A 27859-nucleotide genomic window follows, 5' to 3' on the forward strand; every position below is an offset into this window, starting at 1 on the left:
GTGGGGACTGGGGTATGAGCCTCCTTCAGATTCCATTCCTTGGGAGATAATATAGTCTAAACATATTTAAGAAAAAGCTTAAATATGCTCAGTTCTCAAGGTCAGCCCTTGGAATCAGCGGGCCTCCATTTTTGTTTTTTTTTTTACTATCTTAACCTGACTTTTGGCAACTCAGGTTATTTATTTATTTTTTATTATTTTTTAATTTTGGCTGTGTTGGGTCTTCATTTCTGTGTGAGGGCTTTCTCCAGTTGCGGCAAGCAGGGGCCACTCTTCATCGCGGTGCGCGGGCCTCTCACTATCGCGGCCTCTCTTGTTGCGGAGCACAGGGTCCAGACGTGCAGGCTCAGTAGTTATGGCTCACGGGGCCTAGTTGCTCTGCGGCATGTGAAATCTTCCCAGACCAAGGCTCGAACCCGTGTCCCCTGCATTGGCAGGCAGATTCTCAAACACTGCGCCACGAGGGAAGCCCGGGCCTCCGTTATTGTGTCAAGACTTTGAATTCTCTCCTACCTCGGGTAACATGAGTGACACTGGTCAAATCAGTGACATCAGTCCTCAAGGGCTGCTCTCTCTACAGGATTCCACTTCGTTATTTTTATTCTAAGTCTCATTCTGGTTGATGAGGCTTGGGGGAGGGCGTCTTCCCAACTCCTTCACTCACACAGATGGAAAAGAGACTGCTAGCATTCCTGAATGTATCATGTATCTAATCTATATGCAAGTCATCTGCATATTCTTTAAAATAGATTTCCTTGGGATTAGAGACACCATTAGTTCTACTCAGGCGATTCTAAAAGTGGTGACCTTTCTAACTTGTTATTTTCTACATAGTTCTTCATTTAGACAAAAAGCCAGGGATTACAGTGAGGAAAGGTGCTGTACTGATGGAAGCAGAGCTCAGTCCGAAGCAATTTAGCTCTGGCCAGATAAGCGTCCGACACGCAGTGTTATCAAGCCCTGTCTGTATCTGAACCGATTTCCCTTAGAGGAGAGTGTTGCAGCCTCCAGCCTAAGCAGGTTATTGAAGCAGTCCTTCCAGTCAAATGAAGAAGTTTCCCCGGGAGGGAGTGTGGTAGAGTTAGAGCTTGCCTTTTTAATTTCAGTGATATTTCAGTACTTCCTCAAAACGTGCATCAGAAGTGCCCGCGTGGGGAACAAAAATGCGTATCCCTGGGCCGACTCCAAACACGCGGCACCAGAATCTCGGGGCGGGAGGGAGGGGGACGCCGAACTTGTATTTTCACAGGCGCCCAGGTAACTAACTCTTCAGCTCTGAGACCCACTTTTGTCTGCACCGTGCCCGGCCGGCGCTGGGCTCGCCACCTCGCCGTCAGGCGCTCGCTCCCGCTGTTCTCCTCCCTCAGCTCTGCGCCTTCTTTGTTGCCTCCCTCGGGGTCATTAGAACTCAGCTCCTTCTAAGGTTTCAGCCCCATTGCCCCGCGCAGCCCGCGGGACAAAGCCCGTGCGGCCCGCCACCCGCGAGAGTTGCCACCCGCTGTCCGCGAGGGGCGCCGCAACGTCCCCACGGCCGCCACACACCGAGCCAAGAAGCCACGGCCGCCGCAGCCGCCGACGGAAGTGACGGCACCTGTCGTTGACGCGCCCCGCCCCTTCCGCCTCCGCGCCCCGCCCAGGCCTCTCCCCTCCGCCCTCCCCGCCCCTCTCCCTCCCCTCCCTCGCCCGCTTTCTGTCAGCCTTTCTCCCTCTCCCTGTCCCCCTCTCTCCTTCCTCTAGCTTCCTCTTTCGCACCTGAGCAACGCACCTGCCCGGGCCCGGCTCCGCTCCCTCCTCCCTTCCCCCCGCCCCGGCCGGAAGGCTCCGGCCTCCGCCGCGGGAGCTTGGCGGCTGCGTCACCGCCGCCCCCCCTCGCCGCCCCAGACAAGATGGACACCGCCGAGGAAGGTAAGTCGGCGGCGCCCGCGCCCTTGCTCTGGCGACCGGGTTCGGGCCGGGCCCGCGCCCGGTCCGCGGCGCTCGAGGCAGGCGGCGGGCGGAGCGGCGGGGGCGCCTCGGCTTGGGGCGGGCGCGTGGGGACGGCGGCGCGACCCGGCGGGCGGGATGAGGCGCCCGGGCCGTTTGCCCGCCGAGCGGCGGGCTCGAGGGGCGGCAGGGAACAGGAGGTGACCCCTTGGCGCCCCCGGCCGTTTCTCGCCCGCGCGCGCGCGCGCGGAGCCCAGGACCCCTACCCGGGCCGGGGGCGTCGGGCTGCGGTGGCCGCGGCCGGCGTGGCTCCCCGCCCCCTCTGTCCCACCAGTCCCGGGTGGGGGGGGGGACGGCGCCGTGGTCGCTGCACGAAGTCTGGGGGCGTTTTCCACGCCCTTCCCCACTCGGTTTTGTCTTTCTTTATGTCGCTTTGCCCCTCGCTCTCTGGGCCCGACCCTTTCACGATAAAACTTCTTTGTTGACTGAAACTTAGCGAAAAATACCCCGCCAGGTGACGGCCTGGTGGAGTGAACTGACTCCGTATTTAAAAACCTTGCCCTCTGCTTGCGTGGCCCCTAGTTGTTTGTTTACTAAGCGAGGCAGAGGCAGGGCCACCGGGGTTATTCGAAGCAGGAAGGCTCTTTGTTTCGGTGTAGTTTATTTTGTGCTTAGTCTCTGGCACCAATAAGCAGAGTTTTGTGTGTCTGTTTTGCTTTGTGAGTGCGTGTGTTTTGGATGTGGCTGTTCTGGAACAAGCTGACTCTTGTGAACTGAATACAGAAGTGAAGACATGACTGAACATCTGTGACTATTGAAACGCATTTGCTGATCCCGCGAAGGTAGTTGGGTTGTTTTTAAGCAGTTTTATCTTTTTGGAGTTTATCGAATAATTTCGTGAGTCTATAGAGGAAGTTCCTAATCGCTTTCCTGTTGTTGCGGTTATCGGTGAAGATACATTTATGCTTTGGGTTTATTATGTGGGGATATGATAAGCGTCTTGCAACCTTACAGGTTGTGATTTTGATGATTTTAGATGAAGATCGTTGGGGACTATCGTGGTGTGCAGTAATGGGTGATGAAAAGTTTGATGTCTGTATATGTGATGCGTGGAGGGGATCAATTTATCATTTTTTTTAAAGAAGTCTTTCTTTGGATAGGAAGAACCTCAACTGTAATGATATTTGCATGTTATACTTGACAGTTTACAAAGCATAGTTACATGCCTTCACATTTGATCTAAGATCCCTATGGAGTAGGAAGGTATTATTATCTTTTATAGGTGTGGAAGTTAGTTTAGTTATTTTAATAGTTTGTCCAAGTTTCACACCCTAGTAAGAGAAAGATTTGAACCTAGGTATCCTGATTACACAGTTTTCCTTTCATTATGGCTCAGTTGTTTTTATTATGTGCTGTGAGTGAAAGGTAATCACCACAGGAGACTCCTTTGGAAAAAATAGTAAAGTGAAACTGCTGAGGAGGTTAGGAATTACTTTCTTTTGACAGGTGGTCCTAGTGTGTAAATTTCCATCTACATCCATACATCCTTTTGGATTCAAATTTTAATGACTCAGTCTAGTAACGCATGTGTTTATTGATTTATCAATTGATATATACTGGCATGTTTTATTAAGTTCCCATTCTTTGAGCTTAGGCACTTAGTAATTGCATACACTTATGGTATGATAGTGGAGATTCATGAATTGCAGAATCGCAAAGCTGGAATCATGAAAGAAATATTTTCTGAGTGCTTCTAGTGCACTGCCCACCCCCTCAGTCAGGGTGAGGTACAAATGATATTTATTTACTGACTTGAACACTGTTCTCTATTGAAATAACTGACATTTACTGAGGACTTGATGGACGACATGTACTTCACTAAACATTTTATACACATCTCATTTAACTCTCCTAAGACTGTTAGGTAGGCACCATTCCCTTTTTACACATGAGGAAACTGAGGGTTAGTATGATTAAATAACTTGCCCAAGGTCATACAGGTAACAGATGTCAGAGGCAAGATTCCAACTCAGATCTGTCAGACTCCGTGGTTAAATTTATAAGTGGATACCCAGTGTCCAGTGTTGAGATGACTGTATTTTTGTCACTCCCTTTATAAGATGAATCTTCTACATAATTTGAAAAAGCTTTACTTTGCATTTGTTTTATGACACTGTTAGTCATGAAATGAAAGTGAATTTTAATACTGCTAATGCCTAATTTTGCAAAATTCCAAATTGGAAGTCTTCTGAAATTTTCAAAGTTAATGTAAATTTAACTTGAAAAAATGCTGGAAGGAAAGGAAGGATTACAGAAGATTTCAGGATAAAATGACAAAGTGAAGACACCGAAAAGCTTGGAAACTTCTGTTTGCTAAATGAGTTATTACAGGTTATTTCTTAAATTAAAAAATGCAATTGGGTTTTTGATTATAAAAGAAACTTTTTTTTTTTGGTAGGAGACTTGGACAATATGGCTAAACATAAAGAAAATAAAAATTTTAAAAATCTTTAAATTTTATCACTCGTTAAAAACACTGATGATGTTGTTTACTTATCTGTTTTTTAATATGTTAATCTGAGCAAACAGAAATCTGAAACACCAACCTGCAAAGAGATTGTTAAGCTCTTCCATCTCTTAAAAATTGCCTGTTGCTTTCCTCTAATGGTACCATATATGATGTTACCATATATGATGTTACAATGCTCAGAATGTTTCATATTTGTAGTAAACAAGACTGAATTCTATTAGAAAATTGGTTGTTTGCCAGATGGATTTTGACCCTTCATATTTTGTGTTTGCTAGGTATTAAAGATCTCTAAAGTGTTCAGTGTATTGTTTTATTTTTGTAAAATCAACAGTTTTATAATCCATTCTCATAATACAGCCATGCCTTGTTTTATTGTGTTCATTTTATTGAGCTTTGCAGATATTAATTTGTTTTTACAAATTGAGAGTTTGTGGCAACCCTGCATTGAGTAAGTCTGTAGGTGCCATTTTTCCTGAAGCATTTGCTCACTTCATGTCTCTGTGTCACATCTTAGTAATTCTTTTAAATATTTCAGATTTTTTCATTATTATTATATTTGTTATGGTGATCTGTGATTTACTGTTGTAATTGTTTTGGGACACCATGAACTGTGCCCACAAAGACAGTGAACTTAATAGATAAATGTGTGTATTCTCACTGCCCTACCAACTTCTGTTCCCGTCTCTTTTTTTCTCCTTGGGGCCTCCCTATTCCCTGAGGCTCAACAATATTTAAATTAGGCCATTTAATAACTGTAATGATCTCTAAGTATTCAAGTGAAAGGAAGAGTCTCATGTCTCTCACTTTAAATCAAAAGTTAGAGATAAGTAAGATTAGTGAGGAAAGCATGTTGAAATCCGAGATAGGCTGAAAGCTAGGCCTCTTGCACCAGTTAGCCAAGTTGTGAATGTAAGGGAAAAGTTCTTGAGGAAAGTTAAAAGTGTTCCTGCAGTGAACACATGGATGATAAGAAACAGCCATATTGCTTATATAGAGAAAGTTTTAGTTGTCTGGAGAGAAGATCAAACCAGCCACAACAGTCCCTAAAGCCAAAGCCTAATCCAGAGCAAGGCTCTAACTCTCTTCAGTTCTGAGAAGGCTGAGAAAGTTGAGGAACCTGCACAAGAAAAGTTTAAAGCTAGCAGAGCTTGGTTCATGAGGTTTAAGGAAAGAAGTTGTCTCCATAACACCAAAGTGCAAAGTGAAGCAGCAAATACTGACGTAGAAGCTGCAGCAAGTTATCCAGAAGATCCAGCTGAGATAATTCTTGGTGGTCACACTGAAAAACAGATTTTCGGTGTAGATGAAACAGCCTTATATTTGAAGCAGATGCCACCTAGGACTTTCAGAGCTAGAGAGGAGACGTCAATGCCTGGCTTCAGACCTTCAAAGGACAGGCTGATTCTTGCTGGGGCTAATGTAGCTAGTGACTTGAAGCTGAAGCCATTGCTCATTTACCATTCCAAAAATCCTAGGGCACTTAAGAATTATTTTTAATCTACTCTGCCTGTGTTCAGTAGATGGAACAACAAAGCCTAGATGACAGCACATCTGTTTACAACATGGTTTACTGAATATCTTAAACCCACTGTTGAGACCTACTGCTCAGAAAAAAAGAAGGTTCCTTTCAAAATATTATTGCTTATTGACAATGTACCTGTCACCCAAGAGCTGTGATGGAGATGTACAACAAGATGAGTGTTGTTTTCATGCCTGCAAACACAACACCCATTCTGTAGCCCATGGATCAAGAAGTAATTTCAACTTTCAAGTCTTATTATTTAGGAAATGCATTTCATAAGGCCATAGCTGCCATAGATAATGATTCCTCTGATGGATCTGGACAAAGTAAATTGAAAACATTCTGGAAAGGATTCATCATGCTAGATGCCATTAAGAACATTTGTGATTCTAACACAACATTGTAAATCAACTATACTTTAATAAAAAAAAATAAAATTTAAAAAAGAACATTTGTAATTCATAGGAAGAGGCAAAAATGGCAACATTAATAGGGGTTTGGAAGTTGATTCCAACTGTCATGGATGATTTTGAGGGGTTCAGGACTTCAGTGGAGGAAGTAACTGCAGATGTGGTACAAATAGCAAGAAAAATAGAAGTGGAGCCTGGAGATGTGACTGAATTCTGTAATCTCATGATAAAATTTTAACAGATGAGGAGTTGCTTTTTATGGATGAGCAAAGAAAGTGGTTTCTTGAGACAGAATCTACTCCTAGTGAAGATGAAATGAAAAGTTGTTGAAATGACAACAAAGCATTTAGAATATGATGTAAACTTAGTTGGTAAGGCAGGGGCAGGGTGTAAGAGGATTGACTCCGATTTTGAAAGAAGTTCTGTTAGGTGAACTGCTCTCTATCATCAAATATTTGAACTTCAGAGCTTGAGGAGATCTTAGATCTTCCTCATTTTATCAACTAGGAATCTGATCCTGCAAAGCACTGATATTTTTCAGTTTAAAAAAAAAATCTGTTCTTTGCTCAAGGATATACATTTTTTAAAAGTAAAAGCACTGCAACATTGGAGTAAATGTTGCAAGTATTGATGTATGAAACTCTCATTAAGATATTAAACGTTTTGCCATAGTAGGGTGCTCTCATTTCAGCCCAGTGATATATAGAGCTGATGTTTTTCATTTTTCTAAATTACTGCTCACACTAGCAGAATGTAGTATAAAATCTTAGCAGCCTATTTTTATGGACTGCCAAAACAATTGTTCTTTATGCTTTATGAGTCATATTCATTGGGAAGGGATGAAGCTGAACTTTATCATAGTTGATCATGTTCTATATCTATTATGGTAAAACCTTGAGGTGACTTAGATTTGGAAGTAATGAGTTAAAAGGATAGGAAGTTGTCAGAACCAGACAGCTAGTTACTGTCTTTCTAGAACCACATGGTCTTTCATCTCTGCTTCCAGTAATGCCTGCTTCATTCTTCTTGCCACAGATCAACTTTCACTGCTTTGGCATGCTTACGGGCAAGCATACATGCACTTATTTGACAAGTGTTTATTGAGCACCTGTTAACTAGCTAGGCACTATTTTATGCACTTGGGCTAGGCTGGTAACAAAATAGACAAACTCCCTTCTTTCATAGAACCTACGTTCTTGTTTTTGGCTTGGTAGAGGAGGAGGGGAGGACAGAAAATAAACATGTAGTAAATTATGTGGCATGATGAGATGGTTATACGTGCTGTGGAGAACAGTTAGTTGGGAGGGAACAAGATGGGTGAGAAAAGGATGAGATGAAGGTGGATTACAAAGGGGCATGAGTTAATTTTGGTGGTGATGGATATGTTCATTATCTTGATTGTGGTGACAGTTTTACCAGTGTCAAGCGTATCAAGTGATAACCTCTAAGTAAGCGTATTTTATTGCATGTCCGTTATTCCTCAGTAAAACTGTTTTTTAAAATCCATTGTCTTTTACTCATGCATGGCTTTGTAACCTCATGTATTGATTATTTGGTAGCTGTTGGATCAAGTTATGCAAATCTTCCAAATCTTGACACATTTTCCTGTGTAACATAAAAGTCACATTCATTAACGTCACCACGTATCTCAAAAAGGCTTTAGGTATTGGAGAAGCTGTCGTTCTTATTGTGGTGGATGTAGGTTTTCTAAAATCCTAATATTTGCTTGAAAGTTTTATTTTTGTCAGTGGCAGCAAATATTGTCAGTGTTTTCCTTGGTTCTTAGACTCACTTCATTCTTTTGTGACACAATGCCTGCCGAATACCCAAATCTGTCTGAATAACTGTTGTTTGTCATTTTGTTGTTGTTTTGTTTTTTTCCATAGTAAAAATGGTGTTTCGTGGGGGGTGGGGGTGGGGAAGCAGTTAGTTCAGCTGGTAACTCCAAAGAGTAATACAAGTGCTTTTTCTTGAGACAAACACTGCTGTTGAGCCTGAGTCCAGGAGTGAGTCCACACTCTCTGTATTTTTCACCTAAAATTTCCACTTGGTTCTTCTTTGAATCTTCTTTTTCCTTGGCACTTTGGATCCAGTGAGGAGACAGAAAACACAGTAACTTAACTAGAGGAAGTTGAAAGAATTGTTAACCTATGATTAGAGAATAATTATAAAGATGTAAGGACTACTGTAAAGTGTACTGTGGGCCTGAGGGAAAATGTCCAAGTAAGGACAGACTGGGGAGGGGTGAGGGCCCCTCCTCACAGCTGTGGTTCAGACCTCATTGGAGAAGTATGGAGTTGTCCAAGCCAGAGCTAGTTCACAGTTTCTGGGTGAGCAGGAAACAACCCTCCAGGGTGGATGCAGGAGACTCAAGGTTGATGGGTAGGCATGCAGACAGAGTTAGGGTACCACTGTGGGCTCAAGGCCTGGAGTGTGTTGAGCTGTTATCAGTAGGGCTGTGAGAAGTTGGATACTAAAGCAAACCTACTGACAGGGCAGCGGGAGCAAGGAGGGCTCCAGTCCTCCTGTGTGGTCCCTTCAGCACCCTCTACCGACAAATTTATTTTTAAAAACTCTTTAAAAGAGTCCAATCTCTTATCAGTGAACAGGTGGTACCGAAGGATAAATTTGGAGCTGAGAGGAAATATTCAGTACATTGATACTTGGCACACTCCTGCTAAAACTTGGGAGTTATTGCCTGTGCTGCTGAATTTGCATTTGCCCACTGCTGGCAAAATCCTCACCACGAACTCTAACTACTGCAGGAGTCCACAGTACCTGCAGTTAGCTGCCACTGCTGTTTTTAGAGCCAGAAGTAGGAAATGGCTTTACACCTTCCCACCATCTTATGATCCCACAGAAGAGCTTCTCATTGAAAGCATGTAACTCAAGCCTAGTCAACGAGGCAGATGTAGTTTTCAGGCTTCCAGGAGCAATAGTATAGGTGAATGTTAGTTTTGTAATGATCAGTAATCTGGAGAGATAAGAAATAACTAAGCTTTGGGATATATGGAGAATTGGGATATATGGAGAATTGGAATTTAAATGTATGCTTTCAAGGCCTAATTACCAAATCCATGGTAAAAAAAATAGGTATACTTTCACAGTCAAAATGGAAGTGTTTTTCACAGAATTTTAGCAGTTAAAATTTTCTTGTAACTGTAAAAGTAGCAATGAAACAGTAGAAACTTTGGGAAAACGGGAAGGAAATCACGCATGTTCTCATCTAACCAATATAATGGCTATCATTTTTTGTATTTTCTCTTTTAGGCTGTTTTGGGTTTTTTCCCTAGTTCTAAGGACAGTGTGTATTCATTTTTTTTATTCCTGCTTTGTTTACTTAACATTATGCAGATTTCCATATTGTCATATAACTGTTAATATTTGCTATTTTTAAGGGATTATAGACATTTGTGTAGTGAATGTACCACAATTTATGTAGCCACACTTCTGGTTTTAGCTATATAGGTTATCCACAGATATTTTGAATAATACTTCTTAATAATGTATTTTTAATATTTGTTTACTGTAATCGTAGCTACTAATTATAAAATTTTTGTTAATCAGCTATTAAAAATCCTTTGTTACTGCAACCAGGTGAATCAAGGTCAACATTAACAGTCATAAAAATCATGTTGATAATGTACCGTTCATATTCTGTGATGAAATGGCACTTTACCTATGTGATTTTCCTCCCCAGAACCCATAGCCCCACTCTAATCATGAGCAAAAACATCAAACCAATTCTGGGGACTTCCCTGGTGGTGCAGTGGTTAAGAATCTGCCTGCCAATGCAGGGGACAGGGGTTCGAGCCCTGGTCTGGAAGGATCCCATATACCACGGAGCAACTATGCCCGTGTGCCACAACTACTGAGCCCACGAGCCACAACTACTGAAGCCTGCGTGCCTAGAGCCCGTGCTCCGCAACAAAGATAAACCACCGCAATGAGAAGCCTGCACACCACAACAAAGAGTAACCCCTGCTCACCGCAACTAGAGAAAGCCCTCGTGCAGCAACGAAGATGCAATGCACACAAAAAATAAATTAATTAAAAAAAAAATCAAAGTCATCAAAAACAAGGAAAGTGTGAGACACTGCCAGAGCCAAGAGACGACTAAGGAGACGTGACAAATAAATGTAATGTGGATTCTGGAACAGAAAATGACATTAGGTAAAGATCAAGGAAATCTGAATAAACCGTTGATTTTAGTTAATGATAGTGTGTCATTATGGCTTCATTAAGTGTAGTAGAACTACCATCCTAATGTAGGATGTTAATAAGAGGGGATACTGGGTACTGTGTACGGGGGAGCATTGTACTGTCTCCTCACATTTTCTGTAAGTGTAATCTGTTCTAAAAAATAAAGTGTATTAAACCCTTTGTTTATTAAATTATCACTAGTTTATCAGCAGAAGGAAAGTGGAAACATTTTGAAACCTTATGTGAAACAATTTTCAGGGTAGACAGTGGCTTAAGAGTTAAGATGTACCCAAAGCTTTAAGAGTTGTTTTGCATTTTTTCTCATAGTAGATACTTAGAATATATTTGGTGAACTGGATTTTTGGGTAAGAAAACTAACGGGATGGGCTAGCCTTGAATGGGTGTTGACTTCCACAGCTGGCACCAACTTGATAACCTCTCACACTATTGGGTGTTCCCCCTCCCTTTCATCTCATGGGCTGTCTCCATATTCAGTCACTAAGGACTTGAAGGTTTCATTCAAAAAAAACTTTACTGAGCTAGGTACTGTGCTAGGAACTTCTAAAAGGTATGCTTTGTGAAGATATTAAGTATTCAAATAAAGCAACAAAAGTTGCCATAGGAGTTAACAGAAGAAATTTACCCTTGAAAACCAGGAAGAGCTTTGCTTTATTCTAGGTAAGTTTGCATTCATAACCAGCAGAGTGCATTGATTTTACTTTGGCCTGAGCAAGATTTGTAATTTTACTGCATGTAAATTTGGTGGAACCTTACTCCACCACAGAACATTATTTCATTTTTAGTGAAGGGCCTCAGGCTGCACCTTTTGTAGACTGCACTCTCCTTTTGTACCCTTGGCCTTGTTATTCTCTTGAGGTTTTGGGTAGTGGGATTGATCCTAGTAAACAAAATAGATTATTTTTTCTTTGACTCCCCCCCCTTTTCTCCATTGAGCCATTTTATTTGCACATTGTTATATACTCCTAGGAAAAAAAATTACAGGATTTCTCTCCTATGTGTTTTTGTCTTGTTTCTTCATGGTTGTCCTGCCAGCTGAGGTTGTCAGTACAGTGAAACCAAGCTAGAAGAATGGAAGTAGGTTATTTTGACATTTTCCTAGATTTTTGAGTTGCACTTCAAATCTGGGCCTGATCACTCCATGCTTGTTTAACTTGCCTTTGAGGTTCACAATAATTTTCCCAGCTCTGTGATCATCAGTGATTTGAAATTTGGCAATGTAAGCATGCTTCATCATTACAATTAGAAACCAGATGATTTTGAAGCATAGCCTGACAAGAACCTGGCATTTGTCTCTCTTTTCAGCATTGTTAATGCTCTTGAGAGCATCAGCCAGGTCATTCATGCACACCATTGCGGTAGCACGGAAAGATGGTGAAAAGAGTTTTCTTTGACTTTCTGTGTTGGTGGTGGTTGTGCTTGTTTTAGTTTTTGTTTTGGGAAGCAGCTAAGATCTTTTATAAAACAGGATAGGCTAATTTATGTCTTAGTCACAAAATTCCCCCAAACCTGAGCAACAGAAGGTTGCTTTAAGTTTCTCACTGACATCACGTCCAGTGTGGCTGGGGAGAGATTCTCCTGCTAATAATGCTGGTCACTTGGAGATCTAGATTGGAGACCATGGCTTAGCACATGATTCCACAATTGTTCAGGCAAGAAAATGCAGTGTGATGGATTGTGTTTATTGGTGCCCAAAGACTTCTATCCAGAAGTGATGGCACATCACTATAGCTCATATTTCATTGACTAAAGCAGGTCACATGTTCAGGTATAATTTCAGAGGTGACAGGGAAGTGCAGTACTGCCACATACCCAGAAAGTAGAATGCCAAAAATATTTGATGACCAATGCTGATGATTTCCACAGTCTCTAGCAACATTAATTCCTACCTGGTCGGATGAAATAAATGTGCTCATTGGGGTATATTTCAATCTACAACTTCATTAGAACACATTATAGAGAGGGAACTAATTTTTTTTCATGTCGTTACCTTTTCTCATTTGTTCTTTTTCTCTATGTCTGTTTAGACACTAGTACTGTAGAAAACCTGATTTTATTAAAATTAAAGTGTATTTAAAGTCTTCCTTATTTAATGTCTCTGAGTTTTTGACAAGTGCATATAGTCATGTAGCCACCACAATCAAAATATAGAATAGTTCTTTCACTCCCCAAAATAACTTCGTGTCTTTTTATGGTCAGCTCCACCCCCAGACCTGGCAACCACTGATCTGTTTCTGTCTGTATAGTTTTGTTTTTTCCAGAATGTCATAAGTGGAATTAAACAGTATGTAGCTGTTTGAGTCTGGCTTCTTTCAGCTTAACATAATGCATTTAAGATATAGTCACATTGTTGCCTGTATCAGCAGTTTGTTCATTTTTATTGCTGAGTAGTATTCTATTGTAGGGATGTGCCACAGTTATCCATTCCCCAGTTGTGGAATGCTTGGGTTGGTTGTTTCCAGTCTGGGAGAATTATGAATGAAATTCACATAGGTTTTTGTGCAAACATAAGTTTTCATTTCACTAGGTTAATACCTAGGAATAGGATTGCTGGATGTATGGTAAGAGTATATATGTTTTTATTTTTGTTATTTTAATAGGTATGTAGTGGTAAACTTACTGCGGTTTAAGCTTTGTTGTTAATGTAAAATTTACATAACAAAATTTACCATTCTAACCATTTTTAAGTGTCTGATTCAGTGGCATTAAATATAAGCACATTGTTGTACAGTCATCAGCATCTTAACTTTGTTTTTAATTTGCATTTCCTTAATGAGTCAGCATTGTTTCCATTTGTAGACCTTCTTTGCTGAAGTATCTGTTCAAATCCTTTGCTAAATTTTTTTGGACTATTTTCTTATTGTTAAGAGCGAATTAGTAAGCTGGACGAAGAATTTGAATAGATAGTTCACAAAGAGAACATGGCAAAATGTGGAAATATCCAGCTTCACTAGTAATAAAACTACTTCTTACTTAGCTGTTGTACTAGTTAGTTTTACCCTTATATTTCAGTAATGTGTTTCATTAGAGGGAGCAAATCTACTGTTCAAAAGGAAGAAAATTATAAATTTGGAGCGGTAGATAGTAGATATATATAAGATATTGACATTAAATTATGAAAAAATAAAACATTCAAGGAAACTTGATCACATAAACAGGTTGTGTATGATAACGTCAAAAAGTTGTCTTTTGGAATTGGGGGTTAGGTTTTAAATCCTCATTTCCTTATTAACTTGCTTGATAATATAGTTGGGCTAGGATTAGAAATAGAGTTTGCTAATCTTAAGTCTACTCCCCACTTGTTCTTGACTGTCAGAGGTGATGGTAGGGTCGAATTTTTTTCTTGTACTGTTTGGCTGGGGTACAGCAGTAGTTATTGTCTCAAGTTTTCTGTCTTGCTGAGTTGTCCTTCCCTGGTCCTTTGGCTAGAGAGAGAGCAAGCTTTTGGGGGGAATTTTTTTTGTCTGTTCTCATTGGTGTTTCTACCTTGCCAGCTTCTCCACCTCAGCCTCCAGTCCAGGATACTTGAGGCAAAACACAAATCCAGAGAACTCACTGCCTTGTGGTTCCTTGGCGTCCCAGCTTCTTTTGCTGATCTGCCTTCTCTTCACCTTTTAGAGTCTTCTTATGTTTGTTTTGTATTATAATATCCGGGGTTTTTAGCTGTCCTTGGCAGGAGGAGTAGGCAGAAAACTCCTACTATTTCATCTTGGTGTAGAATCTTCATTCGTCTTTTAGTCTTTATTGCTGCCTTTCTCTAGAGCGAACCTTTATCCTTATTTTCTAAATGATATGTGTTTTGCATGTTTCTGAATTTTTTTACATGTGGAATTATATAGGAGTAGGTACTCTTTGTGTCTGGGGTTCTTTATCACTCAACATCATTTTGTGAGATAAATCCAAATTGTGGTTTGTGGTTTTGGTTGGTTTATTGTTTTTGCCATGAAGTATTAAATTATGTGAATATACCAAAATTTATTTATCCAAATTTATTTGCCAAATTTAGGCAATTCGGGTGGTTTCCATTTTGGAGGCATTATTATGAATAGAGCTGCTATGAACATTCTTGTACATGTCTTTGAACATAAGTATATAGGAAACTATTAATTTTAAGTAAGATATTAGCAAAATACTACACAAATATATACAGTTGATCCTTCAGCAACACTGGTTTGAGCTACTTGGGTCCACTTATATGCGGATCTTTTCCAGTACTTATATGGTGTTGGCCCCTGTCCCATTCGTGGGTGTCACATCTGTAAATTCAACCAACTGCAGATCAGAATTTTCATCTGAATTTGCTTGAATCCGTGGATGTGGACAGAACCTGCAGATGTGGAGGGCCAACTATGGGACTTGAGTGCCCTGGAGTTTTGGGATACATGGGGGCTCTTGGAAGCAATCCATCCATGGATGCCTAGGTACACCTGCACTATAGGCAACATACACTTATAAAATAAGGAAAGAACTTCTTTCCCCCAACCCTGATCCCCACAACGTAGCAACTGTTAATAGTTTCTTATGTATTCTTCCAGAATAAATGTTTAACTATGACCTTTATATACCTGTGCCTTGTTTCACATTTTTCTCCTGGAATATAGATTGGCAGGGAAGAACCTTTGCTTCTACTCCATACGCACGGACTAGCTAAGGAAATTGAGTTGAGGATATAGAGCAATGGCAGTTGCAGCCTATCTCTTAGGTAGCTTCTCCTGACCTCCATTTCCCTGATAAGGAGTGGATAAGCCACACCGAATCAGGTGTGGCTCAGGGCCTGCTAAACAGCTGAGTGTTTGCCTTGAAGAGTTTTATAGCTGAGGCTTATCACCATTCTGGTTGATTTATAGCAACAATCTTTGCCTTTCCATTTAGGGAAATATTTATACATAAAGTACTCTTGAGCAAAACTCAGTCACAACTTCATCATGTGGGGAAACAAAAGAGTCAGTACTGCAAAAGAGATTTGTGATGTTGTTTCTCGGACCAGATTCTGTATTAGAGTCATTTAGATGAAATGGTTTTAATAGAAATGGGTTGTGGGTTGCATAGCAGTAGGCTTTTAGGAATGTTGAGGCAGATTATTTAGATCTTATTTTGCTTTCTTTCCCTGATGAAGATATAGCCAGTGAAAGTTTTAACACATTTTGAAAAACATGGTCAGTGAAATAGGAAAATTGCTAACATGAGTTTTCACATTTGTGTGTGTATGTTAAATAAACCACATGCAAAGACCTTCTGCTAAAGAACTTCACTGATAAGATTGGACTTGGTGGGCTTCCCTGGTGGCACAGTGGTTAAGAATCCGCCTGCCAGTGCAGGGGACACGGGTTTGAGCCCTGGTCTGGGAAGATCCCACATGCTGCCAAGCAACTAAGCCTGTGCGCCACAACTACTGAGGCTGTGCTCTAGAGCCCGTGCTCCCCAGCAAGAGAAGCCACCGCAATGAGAAGCCCGTGCGCTGCAACAGAGAGTAGCCCCCACTCACCGCAGCTAGAGAAAGACAGTGTGCAGCAACAAAGACCCAACGCAGCCATAAATAAATAAATAAACAAACAAACAAATAGGACTTGGTAGTGTTAGTAAAGTGAAAGTTCAGCTATGATATTTACAAATTGCATGTTAACCTTTGATTGTTTTTTTTAAAGTTTCATTATACAAAATTTCAAACTCTCACAAATAGATTAATGTAATAAACTTCCATATAACCAGCATCTGGATTCAACAGATACAAGCATATGGTTGATAATTCTTTTATCTCAATTCTTTTATCTCTTGCCTCCCCACACTTCTGCTGGATTGTTTTAAAGGAAATCCCAGATACGATATCTTTTCATCCATGAATACTTACGTATTCTAAGAGATAATTTTTTTTAAACAAATAACCACAATACCAGTATCATACTGTCTTTATCCTCCAAGTTTTAAAGTAACAATTAATATTATTACTATTAACATGATGATTACTGAATTCTCTTTAGGATTTCTTTATAGTTCCTTCTGTCTTTGGATATAGCCTACTTGAGGATATATTACCATGTTTTAAAGTCTAAAGTAATTATTTTCTGTGATTAAGCTTGATACACACAGGTTCATTTGATTTGTTTTTGGTTTATTTTGCATTTTGATTATTATATGATTTCCACTTTTATTATTATGTAAAAGATATCCATGTAAAACAAAGTGATTCAGAAGTCTAATGTTCCCTTCCCTTTTCCTTTTATAATCAGTGGAGCTTGTGAAGTCCCTGATACAATAATGATAATTGTATGCATATGTGTATTTTGAGAGAGCCATAGTTATTCTCTGATTTTTTTCAGATGTTCTGTGAGCAAAATCTATCTGTGTATCTATCTCTCAGCATACCTAAACATACCACTACGATAGAGCAGTGGTTCTCAAACTCTTTTGGTCTCAGGATCCCTGTAAATTCTTCTAAAAGATTCAGAAGAGCTTTTAATTGCCGTATAAGAGAATAAAAAAATTTAGAAATATTTATTCACTTAACACACTCATTATGTGTTAATATAAAATTTTTTTCATGAAAATAACTGTATATTCCAAACCCAAAATATTGGTGAGAAGAGTGGATTTGTTTTATATTTACATACCTCTTAAATGTCTCGTTTAATGGGAGGCAGCTGCATTCAAACAGGTGTCTCATGTAGCCTCTGGAAAACTCCACTGTACACTGGCAAGACAATGAGAGTAAAACACTATTAGTGTTATGGTGAAAATAGTTTTGACCTTGCAGGGCAAGGTGAGTCCAGTCCTGTACTTTAGACTGTCGAGCAGAGCTCTGGGCCTTGATTTAGATTTGTTGTGTTTGCTTAGTTTTCTGTTTATTGGTTCGTCCTTCAGAAGGATGGAGTCTTCTGAAGATCAGTGTCTGGTCGTATTCACGTGTTTCTCTGTCCTGCTAGTGGAAGTGCTGTCTCTCCAGTCCCACCCAACCCCACCTGCCCCTCGCGGCCGTGCTATGGGAGTGTGGGGAGACGTTGTGTCTCTTGCGGGTGGGCACATCCCTCAGCCTCCCGCTGTGATGTCCTTGCCGCGGCTCCCTGCGCCACACAGGGCTAGGTCACCTTGTGGGGCTGGTCCCTGTCTATGAGGCACCCGGCTGGCATCGGCCGATCAGCCGTTCACACCCATGTTGATACTGTTTCCGGTGTTTGTTCCTGCATCCCGCTAGCCCAGGTGTGCCCACAAAGGCTGTCCCTGCCCCACCCCAGTCCATCGCCGCATAACTTGTGGCTGACCAGTCATCATGTTGGTGGAGGGTGACGTGGTGACCCTCATTCGTGTAAGCCCAGTGGTGTCTCTTGCCGCTTTCCTCTGCACTGTGTCTTGCTTACGGGACACCTCTTGCCGCGCTTTGGCTACTGCGCCCTAGTTTCTACTCCCGCAGCTGCCTGAGAGCTGGCCGGGGAGACAGGATGAGGGGGAAACCACTTTGCCCTATGACTGCAGCTGCCTCCCCACACTCGCACTCAAACCCACCCTGAGTGGTTGATCCTGCCGTAGCACATGCCTGTCGCTAAAGTTAATCCACGGCCGTCTAAGCACTTCTGGCTTAGACACCCTGATGTTGAGAATGACTTTGAGCGCTTATTTGGCTCCTACCTGCAGAACTGTGGTAATTCTAGAACTAATCCATGCCCATGGGCATCAGCAGCTCTGCTCTGATGATTCTAGATGACCAGGATTGCACGTTCTGTGGCCCTATTAAGGAGCCGTTTTGCGTACCATGGCAACCACCGTGACTGGGAATTCGGGTGATGGGAAATCTGGATTCGATTCCATACAGGAAGCCTGGTAATCGACTACTCCAACCTAGGAAGGTAGCAGATTTGCCACTCGCGACCTGAGGGTGGGGAGGCAGTGATGAAAAACAACACTGGACACTTTCGAGGTCTGGTAATCGGAATGAGTCCACTTAAAATCCTTTAAGGCAGATCTGTTGTGTGGCAAATCTGGTACTGGCAGCTGAGGTAATCCCCAGCTTCAGTGGCAGGGTATTGAATTCGGTGCAGTTAAAATGCTGTGTGATCTGCCGTGCGGGTCTGCGGATGGGGAGCCGCCGTTCCTATCCGTACCCCCTACTTCTCAGTGCCCTCCTGGCTTCTAGCCGAGTCTCCGTGGGCTGAAGTGTGCACTTGAAGAAATTAAAGTACTCCAAGCAGGCGCGAGCTGCCTGCACACTGCTGCTGGAAATCCTGGAATGGGAGCATGGTTCTGTTTTGTTTGTGTTGGAATTTGATTGTGGAGGCCCATTAGACGGGATGGCTGGGATGCTCATACTGCACCGCTAGAGCTCAAAGTCTTAGATTGATGTAAGACTGACCAGAGTGAAAGCTTTTGCCATGGATGTTTTCATTACTTAAGGATGAAGGTGAAAATGGGAGGTTTGAAGAGATTCTGATCCCATGTTGTCTGACCATAAACAATGCCGACTGCCCTCGTTATTTCCGGTAATGTGCCGGCAGCTTATTGCTGGCAGCTTACGGGAAACTGAAGTCCTTCGGATGGTGGTAGCTGGAGTGTCTGGTTCCAGAGCTGAAATTTGAAGGCACAGCGGTGTGGTCTGCGCTTAATTTGACTCAAGCTGGACAACCCTACGCGACTCCATCACAGACAGGATTGGCACTTTGATAGCTCTTACGTGGGTGGTGGTGCATGGCCTTTCTGTGGTGCTGGAGTGATTTGTCTGGCTCCTTGATAACCGGGGAGACTAGTGTGCTCACCACTTAGGTTACCCCCAGTGCTTGATATCCCTAACTTCGACAACAAATATTGCTTAGCCACCCAGGATTGAGCAATCACAAGTCTGTGACGCTCTTAAGGGGCTGTAACTGCGCCACGCTTCTCAGCATGTGCGTATCCCAGTCTGACAGGTGCTGGGGATTCATTATTAAATCCATTAGTGCTGGGCTCTGGGTTGCAGTTATTCCTCATTAATGAGGAATTCCCTGTAAGAGAGTAGATCAGAAGCTTGCATTAAGTCCCTGCCCGTTGTTCATACTGCCCATCGCCCCTCAGATTGCCCACTTGGGGTTGGCATTTGGTCTTGGTGGATTGCTGAGAAGATGGTCTAAATGAAAATCGCAACCAGGTTTCGGTAGGTGGTGCTGCAGAAAGACCGCGTTAAGGATCCAGCAAGCGAGCTTGAGGGATAACTTTCGGCCATCTGTATCTCACCCGCCACCCCAGGCAAGACTGACGCTAGTGCCATGAGAATCACTTGGGGCGGGGGTGGAGGGAGTGAAGGAAGAGCTGCTGCCCTTTGGTGGCCGACCCGTAGCCCTGAGCTTCCGTAGTTTCTGCTTAAGGTGGTCTCTGGCTCGCCTCTCTCTGGCCTTCGTGGTCTTGGGGTGCCCCCTCCACACGCTATTGTGTGTGTGTCTGTTCCTGTCTGTCTCTCCCTCTAGGGCTGCTCTGCTGTTTCGATGTGTTTTTGTGAAATTTAAACTTCACAAAAAGGACCAGACTTAGGACTTTAGACTTTAAACTGTTAGGACAGGAATGGTGAAGTGATTTTGCATATTTCTATCTATAATCTGTTAGTTATGAGAAAGTACAGTTTCAAGTAAACCACAGTTTCCGTTATTTTCAATTTTGATTTATTTACAGAGCTCTCATACAAAGGGACAGTTGACCTTTTATATAATAGAAAATTTTTAAGTTTCAGATATACTAGATTATCATCCTGTTCACACTTTTTAGTTTTCCATGATGTTGATTAATGTTTTACCTAGTGATAGAGTCTTGCTTTAGCATGCAGTATTTTAGTTTTTGGTGGCCTATTATTTTTTTAAAAGTTATAACCAAAGATAATTCAATTTTTCTTTTTCATTAATAGACATATGTAGAGTGTGTCGGTCAGAAGGAACACCTGAGAAACCTCTTTATCATCCTTGTGTGTGTACTGGCAGTATTAAGTTTATCCATCAAGAATGGTGAGTCATCCTTTTAGAAAATTTTTATGTCTGAGCTTTTCTGTCATCTATATAAGGGATACTGTTTCAGTGAACTTTCTCTGTAACTAGTTATTTCTTTAAAATTTTTTTTGTGAAAATTTGGAAATTACCCATATTTCTTATTACCATGCCACGTCATTTTGGTATATTGTCTTTCAGATGCACGTGAGTACCCATTTGTTTATTTCTACCATGGAGAGCTTTTGTTTGTGGGAAGTGTTATGGTGTTGTAGTTTTGCTTGGCATGATTATAGTTTACATTTAGGAAATGCTTTGTGTAAGGTAATAACTCAGTGCTTGTATACATTTTAACTCATTTAATCCTTACAACAAAACTGCAAGGTGGAGTATGATTATGATTTTATGATTATTCAGATGAGGGAACTGAAGCATTGAAAGGTTAAGTAACTTGTTCTATGTCACACAGCCAGCCAATTAGTGATAGACCTAGCCACCAGGTAGCAGTATCCTTAGACCAATATTAGAACTGATGTTGATGCTTGGAGGTTCTTCTATATTCAGTTATCTTTGAGGATGTTACAATTTACTTTGATTAGTTAATTGTTCAGTTAATTGAAACTGCTTTTTAATAGAGGAAATACATGTCATTTTTATCTTTATCTGTTATAATTCTGTACTCTTAGAGGGCATTAATGATAAAAAGTTTAGGACTTTCTAAATTTAAAATTGTAAAAGTTCTGTGATATGTAAAATTTTAGTAAAGCAATATTAGTTTTCAATGAAACCTTAAAAGTTTTTTTGTTATAAACACTATACTTATGAATGTATTTGTAATTGCAGCTTAGTTCAGTGGCTGAAACACAGTCGAAAAGAATACTGTGAATTATGCAAGCACAGATTTGCTTTCACACCAAGTAAGTTCTTTCGAAGTTTTCACTGCATTTCTAGGTTATAACTGGCCACATAAAGGTGTTTAAACAGTTTTAAAGCAACTGTGTTCAGCTTAATTTGTCTTTTATGGTAATAGAAAGTATTGCTATAACATTTTGGAAAATATTTTTAAAAACTACACGTCAGCTTTTAATACACCACACGTCAGCTTTTAACACACCACACGCACGTGATTTAATTTGTGGGATATTTCTTTTTTTTTTAGACAAGTTCAAACGTGTACAAAGGTATAATGAGCCTGTATGTATCCATCACTCAGTTTCATCCATTTTCAACTCATAGCCTTTACATGTCATTCCCTATGCTCTTGTTCTCACCTCTCCATCCTTATTAAAGCAAATCCCATCATTTATGATTTCATCTGTACATATTTTAGCATGTATCTCTAAAGAGTAATGGTTTTTTAAAAAAAATACAGCTATAATATCATTATTTACCCAGAAAAATTATTGATGCCTTGAATTTGTCAAATATCCCATCCGTGTTCAAATTTGGGACATCTTTTGAGTTTAAATTATGTTGGTTGGAATAATAATAAAGACAAATACTAAAGACAAATAATAAAGACAACTCACTTTTTTAAAATAAGACTTTTTAAGCTCAGTATTTTGTAGGCTTTGGTAAATGTTTTGCAGATCTTTAAAATTCTAATTGTATTTATAACTCCTTTACCTATTGATTGATACTTAATATTGTTCATCTTAAATAAGTAGAGGTTTATACTGGCAGGTTATCAATAATTTGAAGCACATTTTCATTCTCAGATCCTAGTATATTGCTCTCCCCTCCCAGAGATTTTTTTATGCTTTAGTTTTTGTTTGTTTTAAGCATCTTGAGCTGCTGAGTGTAAATTCTGTAAATTATTGTTAGTTTTACCTTGTCTTTATGTGATGAGTGTATATAATTAAAATCATTACAGTTTCACTTTTGAAGCTTTGTATTCATAGTGCTCAAAAAATGTCAATTCTGTTATTTTGTAGTCTTTAATTTTCTGTAGGGCATAAAAACTGTACAGCTTAAGGTTTATTGCAAACTGCAAGACTAAATAATTGAATATCTTCATGAAGTTTGATTGATAAGAAATACTCATGTGAGCTTCTTTATTCTGAGGCCAATAAAAGCTTGTGTTTGTACCTTTTAGTTTTCATTTGACATCATGTGCTCTGTTTATCTTTTTCAAAAACTCTGTTTACTGGTTTAATGACTTGCTCCTGTATATCAAAAATCCTCTAAAGTACTGATCTTTGTGGGTATGTTGTAAAAAGTTGCTGTTTGTTACTTGTTCACTCCTTTGTGTCTGTAGCTGTGAACAGTTTTGTAATAGTGCTCTCATAAATTTCACATCACTGATTTTAAAACTTTATTTATCATAGCTCTTTGTTTTGGCCTTAGTGGAGAAAGAGGCCTTTGTTCCTTCTGTATGTTTTTTCGGAGAAACCTGTGGTAGAGCAGTGGTTTTCACTGGAACCGATTACAAAAGAAATCTTTCTAAAATGTGTGTACATAGGTTCTGGTACCAATTCCAACATGTGTGTGGGGTGCTTTTCCCTACATCAGTGAGCAGTTCTGCAGGACACCAGCTGGGCGTCCTACAGTTTAACCCACTTCTCATACTGTCTGCTCCAAGATAGCATTCCATTCCACAGGTTGAGGGCTCCGTCCTTAAAGGACTGGCGTCCCTCAACCCCCTGCAGATGCTAGTCGCAAACCCAGGCTGTTACTTTTGCTTTTGCCTTTCTGACCAACTGACTTTAAATCAGGGGTTCCCAGTGACCCCTTCATTGATTTGATTAATTTGCTAGAGTGGCTCATAGAACTCAGAGAAACATTTTACTTATTAGATCGTCAGTTTATTATCAGGAACAGCCAGATTGAAGAGATGCATAAGGTAGGGTATGTGGGAAGGGAAACTGCACCATTTTCCCCAGATCTACTTGTTTTCACCAGAGGGAAGCTCTCTGAACCTGAGGCCTTATGGGTTTTTATGAAGGCCTCATTACATAGGCTTGATTGATTAAATCGTTGACTGTTGGCCATTGGTTCTACCTTCAGTCCCTCGCTCCTCCCCAGAGGTCTGAAGGGTGGAACTGAAAATTCCAACCCTCTAATTACTTGGTTGGCTCCCTTGGAAAACCCGTGCCATACTCTTTCTCCCCACCCCTGCCCCAGACAGGTTCAAAAGTCATCTCATTAACATAACAAAAGACACCTTTATGGCTTACGTTGCATAGAAAATTCCTAGAGTTTCAGGAGCTGTGAGCCAGGAACTGTGGACGAAGACCAAATGTATATGAGAAATATATTTTGGTCATTTGAATGACCAGATATGTATTTCTTATAAATCACAATATTACCTGTGGCAGAACCTCTTTTTCTGAGTATTGAACCACACTTTGCAGAGAAGTGGGAAGACCTTAATTTACCATTTGGGATGTTGATTATTGTGCTAAAATGGGGTGGGGAGTGGCTAACAGACGTCAGCGGGCTGTTGGCTCTTACAGGAAGTGGCTCTGCTGCAGATTGTTGTGCATTTTGAGTGCTATTTCTGAGGCTGGCATGGGGGAGGGTTCTTTCTTGATGACATCTGTCAGCTTCACCTTTTGCTCCTTTTTGCTTTATGTGATCTTTTATAATTTGAGAAACCAGATAATTAATAGTGTTTGAATGCTGAAATATGTGTAAATTAGCATTACATAAAGTTCCTGGCTATGAGTGAGGGATGTGTACTTCTCTTGAATATTTTTTCCTGCTCAGAGGCCTGTTTCATTGGCTTCTACATTTCTTATGTGATTTGCTCTCATAAATGACTTCTGGGTAAATGTAGTATTTTATTGCAATTATTTGATTCATTTTTCTTATAGGAAAAAATATTTAAGTGCAATTGCAAATGTTGAAAGTTAAGATAGTGCTACCTGCCTAGAATATAACCTATTTGAATCTTCATGAAATTATGTGAACGTTTTCCCCTTATAGTTTATTCCCCAGATATGCCTTCGCGGCTTCCAATCCAAGACATATTTGCTGGACTGGTTACAAGTATTGGCACTGCAATACGATATTGGTTTCATTATACACTTGTGGCCTTTGCATGGTTGGGAGTTGTTCCTCTTACAGCATGTGAGTATTCATTCTTCTGTGGCTGGAGTTATTTAAACATTGCACAACTATTTAATATTATAAAGTAATATGGCATCATAGTTTTGTTCGAATGATACTTAATTATTTGATATTATAATGTCATGTATTAGGAAAACCTCATTTAAGAAATATTATTCAGCTGAATAAAAACCATTTTTTAACAGGTCAGTTTCTTGAATGAATGTGGGAAAGAAAAACACAGCATACAGAGGCTAATAATGAAAGTTCATGAAAGAATTGAAAAAGCAAAATCAAACCATAATTAGAAGGAAATTGAATTTTATTCCTTGAAGTTTATTAGAGCTTTCAAGGATGACAAAAGATGGGTTCTTTTGAGATTTTTTTTTATCCCCTTTTAAAAAACACATATCTAATGGTGCTGAATAATTGGGAAGCGTGTCTTTCAAATATAGGAGGCTCTTTGGGAGATTGGTATACTAACTCTTAGTTGATTCTTTTTAGGTTCTTTGTGTTCTTAAAGACATGGAAAGGGGTCGATAGTATATGGTGCCAGAGTATATAGATAGGATTCTTTAAAGTTAGCCACAAACAATATTTTTAAATAAGTATAATAATATCCTCATGTCTCCTTAAAATAAAGTAAAATAAACTCGATCAGTTATAAAAATGAAAATCTTACGAAAGTAGCAGAATAGGTACTATTCACTTGAAGAGTGAATTAGTGAGCTAGAAGATTGAGCAAGGAGTTCTCCAGGATGTAACTCAGAGACAGGAAGTTGCAAGTATGAGGGAAAAAATTTGAGAGATGGAGGCTACATCCGATTGTTTCAGTATCTGTCTAGTAAGTAGTTCCAGAGGGTAAAAGAGATTGAAAGAGAGAGAGCTGACTGTGATAAAGGAAAAAGACAATCCTAGACACATTGTGAAGTTTTCCAATGCTGAATAGGGCGGTATATAGATGTTATGCTTTCAGATTATCCTACAAAATCATGAAAATCAGACTGGCATCAGACTTAAAGTCAGCAACATTGAATGTTAGAAGACAGCAGAATAGTCAACACATGGCAAAATTTTTGAACCCAAAATCTTATTATTCTCAGATAGAAGGACAAAATACAGACACTTCAATAGATGCAAGGACTTGGAAAGCTTACTACCTCAAATCATTTATGAAAAAAGTGTTTGAGAATATATTTTACTAAAACGAGCAAGGAATCAAAGACAGGGAAAGGTGTGAGCTCCAGAGAAAAAGAAACAAGTGCTTCTTATAGCTACATCATAATTGTTGTTAGTCTACAATAATTAATAATTTTTTAGGTATCAGTTGGAAACTAAAATTCTAGATGATCTTAACGAGAGAAATTGTGAGGGGAGGATAGAATTGAGAGCTTTTTAGGTTGTCTTATTTGTGGTGAAATTATAGATGCTTTAGATAAAACAGGAAAATACAGTGTAATTATGCATTAAAAATACAGGAGTAACCAAGTAGAGTCCAGAACTGGCAAAGGTGATAAACAGCAAAGGTGCCATTGTTGCTGTTCAGGGGAGGAAAGATGGTCTTTTCAATAAATGGTACAGCATCAGCTGGACGGGCATGTGGAGCAAGTGACCCATACCATTACCGCCCACCTGACACAAGTTAACTTTAGATGGTTGTAAACCTGAATGTGAACATTAAAACCAAAAAACTGCTAAAAGAAAGTATAGGCGAACAACCATAAAAGAAAATACTGAGAAATTTGACTTAATTAAAATTAAGAACTTTAATTCATGCTCAGATAGCTTTGAGAGAGAAAGGCAAGCTACAGAGTGAGAGACGGTATTTGCAATACACATATCCAGCAAAGGACTTGTATCCAGGATATATAAAGAACTATATAAATCAGTAAGAAAAAGGAAGACAGGCCAATTAAAAAGTAGAACAGCAGATTTGAACAGGTGTTTCTGGAAAGAAGATTAAATAGCCAATACATACGTGAAAAGGTGCTCAGTATCATTAGTCACCAGGGAAATGCACAAGAAGATGCTGCTATGTACTCAGAAGAATGGCTGAAATTAAAAGAAAAGACAGTGCCAAATCCTCCTTAGGATGTGGAGCATCTGCAACATGCATACATTGATAGTAAGAGTATTATAGTATAGCCACTTTGGGAAGCTGTTTGATGTTATCTATCAGTGGTAAATATTATAAATACCTTATGATCCAGTAGTTCTGTTTCTGGGGATGTTGCTAACAGGAATAAGGACCTTGTGTCCACTAAAAGACGTGTGTAATGGTGTCGTCACTGCAGCTTTGATAATAGTAGTTTAAAACTGGAACCAACCAAACAACTATCAGCAGTAGAATGGATACAGTGTGGCTTATCCCTATAATGGAATACTACATAGTGGTGAAAAAGGAGCTGGCTGACGCAACATAGAATAACATGGATAAACTTCACTTCTTTGAGAAAAAGAAGCCAGGCACAAAAGAGTATGGATTGTGGGATTGCATTTATGTGAAATTTTAAAATAGGCCAAATTGATCTATGATGATAGAGATCAGAATAGTGGTTACCTTTTGCTGGAGATATTGACTGAAAAGGGTCTTGAAGGAGCCTTCTGGGGAGCTAGGAATGTTGAGAATCTTATCTGGCTGACAGTTACTCGGATATATACGAATATAAAAATTCACCCAGACACACTTAATATTTATGTAAATTTTATCTTAATAAAAAAGTAACAAAACTTAAATTTAAGTAACTGTTAGGAGAATAGAAATAAGATGATGAGTTTTCATCCTAGGGAGCGGGAATAGGAAGCAGTGAGTAAAATTTGTAAAGTCTGACAAAAGACAGGAAAGACAAGAAGGGAGGGCTGAGGAAGGGGAGTAAAAGAGAAGAAAAGATAAGATTGCAATATCTGTGATCATAGGGTGTAGATAGAGCCTCATAACTGTGTATGTATAAAAGTGTTCCGCTACAAGAGATAAGTACGAAACAGCCCAGGTTAATGCTAGAGGGATTTGTTAACAAAGGCTGACAAAACGCAGGAACAGTATTCGCCAGCCAGATATTATTCAAGATGAAACACTTTAAATGAGGAACAGCATTTTATTTCATATTAATAAAAGGCATAGTCCACTAAGAAAACTTAAGAATTTCTATGCACCAGCAAACAGGACTTAGAAATATGTAAAACATTCATAGTTATAGTGGAAGACTAACACTTCTCTGAAATCAGTAGATCAAGTAGTCAAAAATTAAGTAAGGACTTTGAGGATTTAAGT

The 27859-nt window shown here is 40.1% G+C and overlaps 1 protein-coding gene across 2 annotated transcripts in view; it reads left to right on the plus strand.

The window, feature by feature from the left end:
- Positions 1 to 1669: 1669 nt before the first annotated feature.
- MARCHF6 (membrane associated ring-CH-type finger 6) overlaps positions 1670 to 27859 on the plus strand; it is a 76324-nt gene continuing 50134 nt past the window's right edge. For both annotated transcript variants that reach the window (XM_079917105.1, XM_079917106.1), the window contains exons 1-4: positions 1670 to 1905; positions 20463 to 20559; positions 21382 to 21455; positions 24466 to 24609. In XM_079917105.1, coding sequence (XP_079773231.1) covers positions 1887 to 1905; positions 20463 to 20559; positions 21382 to 21455; positions 24466 to 24609 — 334 coding nt within the window. In that variant the 5' untranslated portion in view covers positions 1670 to 1886. The remainder of the gene's footprint in view (positions 1906 to 20462; positions 20560 to 21381; positions 21456 to 24465; positions 24610 to 27859) is intronic.

This window comes from Stenella coeruleoalba (assembly GCF_951394435.1).
Source record: "Stenella coeruleoalba genome assembly, chromosome: 3".
NCBI lineage: Eukaryota > Metazoa > Chordata > Mammalia > Artiodactyla > Delphinidae > Stenella > Stenella coeruleoalba.